The sequence below is a fragment of the Odocoileus virginianus genome, chromosome 6, assembly GCF_023699985.2.
Source record: "Odocoileus virginianus isolate 20LAN1187 ecotype Illinois chromosome 6, Ovbor_1.2, whole genome shotgun sequence".
Lineage (NCBI taxonomy): Eukaryota > Metazoa > Chordata > Mammalia > Artiodactyla > Cervidae > Odocoileus > Odocoileus virginianus.
The window spans coordinates 72,132,865-72,141,812 of NC_069679.1; the positions used below are offsets into that span (position 1 = coordinate 72,132,865).

Here is an 8,948-nt window from a genome sequence, read left to right on the forward strand (position 1 = left end):
CGCCTGACACTCTCGGACTTCCGAGCGCCGTCCACCCGACCTGAGGCAAAAACTCAAGTAGCCGACCGCGCTTTCACGCTCAGGGTCCAGACTGTGGCTCTGGGCCCGGGATGGTGGCGACCGTGACGCTGGAGCCGGCGGGCCGCTGCCGCTGGGACGAGCCCGTGCGCATCGTTGTCCGCGGCCTGGGGCCGGGGCAGCCGGTCACGCTGCGCGCGTCCCTGCGCGACGAGAAGGGCGCGCTCTTCAGGGCCCACGCGCGCTACTGCGCCGACGCCGCCGGCCTGCTGGACCTGGAGCGCGCGCCCGCGCTGGGCGGCAGCTTCGCGGGGCTCGAGCCCATGGGGCTCTTCTGGGCTCTGGAGCCCGAGAAGCCTTTTTGGCGATTTCTGAAGCGGGATGTGCAGACGCCCTTCGCCGTGGAGCTGGAGGTGTTTGACGGTCAGGAGCCCGAGACCCAGAGACTTCTGGGCCGGGCGGTGCACGAGCGCGACTTCCTGGCGCCCGGGGTGCGGCGCGAGCCGGTGCGCGCGGGTCGGGTGCGCGGCACGCTCTTCCTGCCGCCAGGTGAGCCTGGGGTGCTGGGGCCTGGCGAGCGTGTTCTCCAGGCCGTCTTGGTTTGTGATACCGCTTCCCAGGAAGGGAGGCTTGGGATCAGGGTCAGAGAAGAGGATGTTGACTAAATCAGTGACCTCACAGTCACAATGAAGGCACTCTGCTATGCCGTTTGCTTGCATTATCTCATTTAACCTCTGTATCCCAATGAGGTGGATACTGTTAGTATGCAGATTAAAAAAAAAAGACTGGATGGGGTCCGTAGGTTCACTTTGCTTTAATAACTACAGATTTCTATAACCTTCAGCTCCAACACAGTATCATGGTCTTCCACAATATGATGACAGCCGAGGAAGCTAGTGCCACGTCACCCTTCTCTAATGTCCTGCGTACACTGGGCCCCTTACCCACTTTTTCATGCTCCTCTCTGCCACAGATCACTTTTCAGACTTCACTGCCTTCCTCACCTAAAGCCTCGCAGGATTTCTTTCTTTCCTCTAAGCAGACATTTGAACCAAAGGTATCACCAAGAGTTTTGATTTACTTTTGAAAGCTTCGTTTTGATTCTCAATTCTGTGCCCAGTCCTATAAAAGAACACTGCGAATAAACTGTCTAAAATCCTCCTTCCATGGTATAGTCATTAGACTTTATTACCCTCCTTTACAACTAAAGATTCTCCAAGTATACCTTGGAGATAATTTGGAATTTGTGTCCCTTGTTCAATAATGACTCGGAGCTCTTTTCTTTCCTCTGATTCACAGGCACCCACTAAATACTTTAGAAAGATTTCTAAAGGAAAACAAATTCTTCAATAAATCATATAATACATTCTGTTTATAATATTGCCTCTTTAGGATCTGGACCTTTCCCAGGGATCATTGACATCTTTGGTGTCGGAGGAGGCCTGTTGGAATATAGGGCCAGCCTTCTGGCTGGCCATGGCTTTGCCACATTGGCTCTAGCTTATTCTAGCTTTGAAGATCTCCCCAAGAATTTTGATACCATCGACCTGGACTACTTTGAAGAAGCCCTGTGCTACATGCTTCAACACACCCAGGTTCTCCTAATGTCCTTTATCATTCTCTCTAGAACCTGCAGAGAGGGTGTCACTTTGCACTGACCTGTACCAAGTGTGTTGATGCTGTTCTACTCTTCTTTCACAGACATTTCTTTTGAAGACTTCCTTGGTTTTAGGTACTCCACTTTCTCTGTCAGATGGATTAAAATTGCTGACTTCATTGTAAAATTCATGTGAGATTTTATTTAAGGGAATTATGTAGTAATATTAAAATTTCTTCAAGTGGAGTTTCTAATTTTTTAGCTTTGCATGCTTTTTAATCTTTATATTTCTGATAGCAGAATATGTTTTCAGACTTGATCGAAATTTGTTCACCCATTTCAGAAGCTAAGAACTACTTAATTGGACTCTGAAGTCTTACTTTATTTCTATAAAGTTAACCATTTTTCAGTATATATTTAGATGTGGTCTGATAATGATTCACTTCTTGAGACAGACTTTCCTTTCACAAGTTAGATACCCAAGAGCATTGATGCTATAATTCCACCTGAATGAGGCTCTGAACTCAACAGGCTCCATGACTCCGCATTCTCCAGTGCATGACTCTCTGGAAGTTTGCAACCAGTTCCCAAATTTGCCAGTGAGTTTTTTAAGATTTGTTTGCCACGTGTCCAGGAAGATAGTCTTTACAGGGAAAGAATCTCCTCTGTCAGCTGAGGTTGAGTGTCTTGTGAGCAGTTCACAAGTCAAAGCTAGCAGCATCTCTAGTTGCATTTAGAAAAATGTTTTTCTCTGAGGTAGGTTTTTGACTTTTGTCTCTTCTTTTCTTGCAGATAAAAGGCCCAGGCATTGGCCTTCTGGGCATTTCCTTAGGGGCTGATATTTGTCTCTCCATGGCCTCATTTTTGAAGAATGTATCAGCCACAGTGTCCATCAATGGATCTGGGTTCATTGGAAACAAAGCTATGTCCTACAAAGAGAACAGCATTCCACCACTGGGCCATGACCTGAGGCGAGTGAAGGTAGCTTTCTCAGGCCTCCTAGACATTGTGGATGTAAGGAATGACATTGTAGGGGGGTGCAAGAACCCCTGCATGATTCCAATAGAGAAGGCCCAGGGGCCAATCCTCTTCATTGTTGGTCAGGATGACCGTAACTGGAGGAGTGAGTTTTATGCCCAGATAGCCTCGGAAAGGTTACAGGCCCATGGAAAGGAAAAACCCCAGATCATCTCTTATCCTGGGGCTGGGCACTACATTGAGCCTCCTTATTTCCCCATGTGCCCAGCTTCTTTGCACACGTTCTTGGACAAACCCGTAATGTGGGGTGGGGAGCCCAGGGCCCATTCTAAGGCCCAGGTAGATGCCTGGAAGCAAATTCTAACCTTCTTCACCAAACACCTTGGACCTTCCCCCAAATTGTAATGCACTGCTCTGCTACTGACAGGAGAGAGAGATTCAAGGTTGGATTTTAGTGTTTAATAATCTTATGTGAATCATTTGTCCTCTGGGTAACATTAAATTCATGTCATTGTTATTAATGATGTAGGAAACTTTTTGAAGTTTTATCTCATTATGAATTTTTCTAATGTAACACATACCTCTTATAGAAGATTGGATTAAAAGTATACAATACAAAATAGTAAAAAGTATCCCCACTATTAAAATTTGTGTTTTTGTCTAGGTGTTTTTACATAACACTTGGAGGCACAGGTGAAATTTAAAGCTGAACAAATACTGGGTTACTTTTTCCATCATTGGGAGAGAATGACCATTCAGCATTTGCTACTGGTTCAACCACTACTGACAGAATTTTCATTGGCTAAAATATACACAGAGATGCTGACAGGATAGCCAGACTGACCTCTTTCTCATGGAGATTAAAGAAGAATCTCCTGGGAGGAGGAGTGATGGATAGGGGAGCATCTGGCTCTAGAACAGTTCAGTCAAAACTCTGATACAAAGGAGCGTGACTATGACCTATTTTTCTTGCTTCCTGGCTCTAAGAACAAACTTTGGAAACTCATATTGTGACGTTCCTAGAGGCATCATCACTTTCCCTGACAACAAAGCTACAAAGCATTATGTAGATATATTTGAAGAGATAATGGTTGAGAATTTTCTAAAACTGACAAAGACGTCAACCACATAGTCCGGAAGAACTGTGTCTTACTTAGCTCAGGCTTCTCTGACAAAATACCACAGATAGAGTGGCTTAAACAACAGACATTTCTCACAGTTTTGGAGTCTGAGAAGCCCAAGATCAAGGTTCTGGCAGATTCAGTTCCTGGTGGGGGCATTTTCTGGCTTAGAGACAGCTGCCTTCTCCCTGTCTCCTCACCTGGCAGGGAGAGGAGAGACCACCTCTGGTTTCTCTTCCTCATTTCATAAGGACACTAATCCCATCATGGGGGCCTCATCTGAACCTAACCTCTTAAAAGGCCTACCTTCAAATACCATTGCATTGAGGTTTCAGATTTCAACATTTGAGTTTTGAGGGGACATAACACCCATAAACTTCGAGTCAGTTAAAGAAAATCATATTTAACATATCACAGAAAAGTTGGTTCTTAAAAAATATTTATTTATTTGGCTACATTGGGTCTTGGTTGCAGCATGCAGGCTCTTCCTTGTACCAAGTGGGCATCTCTCTAGTTGGGGCGTGTAGGCTCAGTAGTTGCAATATGTGGGCTTAGAGGCCCCATGGCGTATGGGATCCTAGTTCCCTGACCTGGGATCAAACCTGCATTCCCTGCACTGGAAAGTGTACTCTTAAGGACTGGATCACCAGGAAAGTCCCAGAAAAATTGTTCATAACATTAATTCTTTGCTACTTCTGGCACCAAGAGGCGGGAGATCTACGCCCTCTCCCCTCAATATGGATGGGTTTCTGACTGCTTCAGTTAGTACAGTAGGGCTGAACTGATGCTTTGTGACTTCAGAAGGTTGGTCATAAAGGCCATAACGATTCTACCTTGTTTGCTGGGAACACTTGCTCTTGGAGGGCTGAGCCACCCAATGAAACTTGACAAACTTGAGGCTGTGATGCTGTGAGGAAGCCCCAAATACATGGAGAAGCCAACTGTAAGCACTCCTGTGATCGTCCCAAATGAACTCAGCCTGTGAGTCATCTCAGCTCAAGTACTAGATACATGAGTGAACAAACCTCTAGATGATTCTTGTCCTAGCCATTGAATCTTCTTAGTGAAGGCCTCAGATATCCTGAAGCAGAGAAGAGTTGTCCCAGTCAAGCGCTGTCCAAATTGTGGATCTATGAACAAAATATTGTTTTATGTGACTATGTTCGGGGTGTATTTCAATTATCTATTGCTGTGTAACAAACTACCCTAAAACATAGTAACTTAAAACATTAACCATTCTATTTTTCTCACTCACCAGGCAGGGAAGTTGGTATTGGCTGTCAGCTAAGATCTCGGGCAGGGCTGTGGGTTCACAGGGTCTCAGTTCTCTCCATGTAGGCCTTTACAGTGGCTAATTTGGCTGGTTACAAGAGTGAGCACCCCAGCGTATCAAGGCCGAATTGCACGGCCTTATCTTTGACCTAGTCTTGGAAGCTACATAGTATCACTCCTGCCATACACCACTGGTCAAGGTGGGCTTACCTGGTGGCTCAGATGGTAAAGTATCTGCCTGCAATGCAGTAGACCCAGGTTCAGTCTCTGGGTTGGGAAGATCTCCTGGAGAAGGGAATGGCTACCCACTCCAGTAGTCTTGCCTGGAGAATCCCATGGACAGAGGAGCCTGGCAGGCTACGGTCCATGGGGTCACAAAGAGTCAGACACGACTGAGTAACTAACACTTCACTGGTAAAGACAATCACAAAGACCCACAAACTTTAAGGAGAACATAGAGTCTACCTCTCAAAAGGAGAGTGCAGAGTCTCTAGAAAAGCATGTGGAATGGGAAACACTGTAATCACCTTTTAAAATCTGCCTTCTAAGCCACACTATTCACATTCCTCCTACATGTAAAATACACCCATCCCTCCTTTGAGGACCTCCTTCCCTACCAGAGTCTCATTCTAGTATAGCACCATGCTCAGGCTCAAAGTCCAAGACTGCATCAATTATATCAGGTTCAGGTACAGATGAAGCTCCTCAAGTATAGTTCCTTGGGTATAGCTCCTTAAGCATCTTTTCAATCTTAAGACCTATGAACTAAGTAAAGAAGTTAACTGTACGTACACATACCTCAGGATGTGGTGGTGGAGTAAGTATAATTCTCAGACATTCCTGTTAAAAAATGGGGAATGTGGGAGGCACATAACAGTCGCTGACCCCTAGCCATTCTGAAATCCAGCTGAGAACATGTTGCCAATTCTTTCATTACTGCTTAGTTTACACTCTGTGAGTTGTTCTCTGTAGCTCCTAAATGAGGGAAAAAACCCTCCTGGATCTGTTTCCTGGAAAAAATGGATGAGACATCCAACTGTCTCTTTTTATTTTGCTCTGTCTTTGTTGTTCAGTTGCTAAGTCATGTCCAACTTTTGGTGAAGCCATGGACTACAGCACACCAGGTTTCCCTGTCCTACACCATCTCCCAGAGTATGCTCAAACTCATGTCCATTGAGTTGGTGATGCCATCCAACCATCTCATCCTCTGTTGCCCCCTTCTCCTCCTGCCCTCAATCTTTTGCTCCTCAGGGTCTCTTCCAATGATTCGGCTCTTCTTACATTCTCTCTTTTTAGCATACTTCATATACTCTCTCTTTTAGTTCAGACTCTGCTTCCACCAGAACAATTCTCTTAAGAATTATGCAGGTTTCCTGAAAATTATTAGTGGGTTTCACTTTAATACACCACTGAAAATCTGTTTGAGATAGGAACTTCTCTGTCTGGGGGTCCTTGGGATGATGCTGCAGGCAAACATCCTTCAGGTTTCCATAAATTCTATTATTTAATAGACAGGATCTGCTAGGTAACACCTTAAAATTAGAGGACCTTTTGCCATTCTGAAATGTTTTATGAAACAGTACCTTGAATATTTTCTTAACAAAGTCTCTCACACAGATCCACCCTGGGTTTGACTTCGTTCTGAATTCCTGTCTTAATTACAGATTAATTTACTATCTGAAGAAGTTGTAAGAAACAGTGTTATTGTTATATCTGGCAAGCCCTGGTTGCTTCCTATTTAGCAGTTTGTTCTTTAGCTCACCTCTTCCTCTTCCATTTTGTCATAGTTAGCAAGGAGAAGCATAGCTGATGATGTTCTTTAGTAGTGTGCCTGTGTTGCTTTTAGTTTTTGTGTGTCTGTTGTAGGTTTTTGATTTCTGGTTACCACAGGTTTCATATATGATGCTGCTACTGCTAAGTTGCTTCGGTCGTGTCTGACTCTGTGCGACCCCATAGATGGCAGCCCACCAGGCTCCGCTGTCCCTGGGATTCTCCAGGCAAGAACACTGGAGTGGATTGCCATTTCCTTCTCCAATGCATGAAAGTGAAAAGTGAAAATGAAGTCGCTCAGTCGTGTCCGACTCTTCTGTCCGACTCTTCTCGACCCCATGGACTGTAGCCTACCAGGCTCCTCCCTCCATGGGATTTTCCAGGCAAGAGTACTGGAGTGGGTTGCCATTGCCTTCTCGAATATATGATGACCTATATCTATATCTACTTGTTTTGAAACTAGTAATCATTTAGTCCTTTAAGTTAAAACACATTCTAAAAGATCTGCATTTTTTATTCCCCTCACCTACATTTTGTGTTTTTGATGTCAGATTTTACATTTTCATGTTTACCCTTAACTGTTTATTGTTGTTATAGTTGCTTTTTTGTCTTTGAATCTTCTTACTAGCTTCTTTAAGTGGTTAATCTTCAAATCTTACTACACATTTTCCTTTCTTAGTGCAATTTTCCCTTTCCTAATGAATCTTCTTTTCCACTTAGAGAGGATCCTTTAACGTTTAATCAAGGAAATGAAGCACCTATACTCTAAAAACTATAAAACACTGATGAAGAAAACTGAAGACAATACAAAAAAAAAATGGAAAGATATCTTGAGTTCTTGGATTGGAAGAATTAGTACTTAAAATGGCCATAGTACCCAAAGCGATCTAGAGATGTACTGCAATCCCTGTTAAAATACTCATGACATTTTTCACAGAAGTAAAATAAACCCTAAAATTTATATGGAATTACAACAGGCCCCAAACTGCCAAAACAATCTTGAGAAAAGAAAAAAGAGAGAGAGAGAGAACAAAGTTGGAAGTATTATGTACCCTATCTTCAGACTATATTACCAAGTTATAGTCATCAAAGCAACATGGTACTGGCACAAAAACAAGTATATAGGTCAACGGAACTGAATAGGGAGCCCAGAAATAAATCCATACACCTTTGGTCAGTTAACCTATGACAAAGGAAGCAATTAACCTATGACAAACAATATGCAATGGCAAAATCATAGTCTCTTCAACAAGTTGTGCTGGAGAAACTGGATAGGTACATGTAAAACAATGGAATTAGAATATTTTCTCATACCATATACAAAAATAAACAAAAGATAGATTAAAGACCTAAATGTCAGACTTAAAGCCATAAAACTCCTACAAGAAAATATAGGCAGAACACTCTGACATGAATCATAGCAACATTTTTTTTTTAATCTGTCCCCTAAGGCAAAAGAAATACGAGCAAAAAGAAGCAAATGGCACCTTAACAGGTTTTGCACAAAGGAAACCATCAACAAAACAAAAAGACAACTTACTGAACTGGATAAAATATTTGCAAATGATATGACCAACAAGGGGATTATATCCAAAATAATAAACTCATACAACCAAATATCAAAAAGAACAAAACAATTAAAAAATGGTCAGAAGACCTGAGTAGGTATTTTTCCAAAGATGGTGTATAGATGGCTAACAGGCATATGAAAAGATGCTCAACACTGCTCATCAATGCAAATCAAAACCACAATGAGATATCACCTCACAGAGTAGGGTGCTAACAATGCAGGTGATGAAAAGTGGTCAGATGCAGGATACATTCCAAAGTAGAGCAGCAGAGTTTGATGGTGGGATGGAAAAAGAGAACACAAGAGTGACTCCAAGCTGTCTTTTTCTTTTTTTTTTTTTTTGATTCCTTAAACTAATGGATGAATTGTTGTTTGTTATTGAGTTGCTAAATCCCGTCTGAGTCTTTTGCAACCCATGGACTGTAGCCCTCTGGGCTCCTCTGTTGATGGGTTTCCCAGACAAGAAAACTGGAGTGGGATTACTCCCTTCTCCAGAGGATCTTCCCAACCCAGGGATCAAACCCATGTCTCCTGCATTGCAGGCAGATTCTTTACCACTGAGCCATCTGGGAAGCCAGTGGATGGACACTGATGCCATTTAGTGAAACAGAGAACCCGGAGG

The 8,948-nt window shown here is 43.3% G+C and overlaps 1 protein-coding gene across 1 annotated transcript; it reads left to right on the forward strand.

Annotated features, from left to right (window-relative positions):
* Positions 1–91: 91 nt before the first annotated feature.
* ACOT4 (acyl-CoA thioesterase 4) lies at positions 92–3,240 on the forward strand. The gene is made up of 3 exons (XM_020911219.2): positions 92–567; positions 1,411–1,613; positions 2,408–3,240. The coding sequence occupies exons 1-3, from the start codon at positions 111–113 to the stop codon at positions 2,996–2,998; spliced, it is 1,251 nt and encodes a 416-aa protein (XP_020766878.2). The 5' UTR covers positions 92–110; the 3' UTR covers positions 2,999–3,240.
* Positions 3,241–8,948: the final 5,708 nt, after the last annotated feature.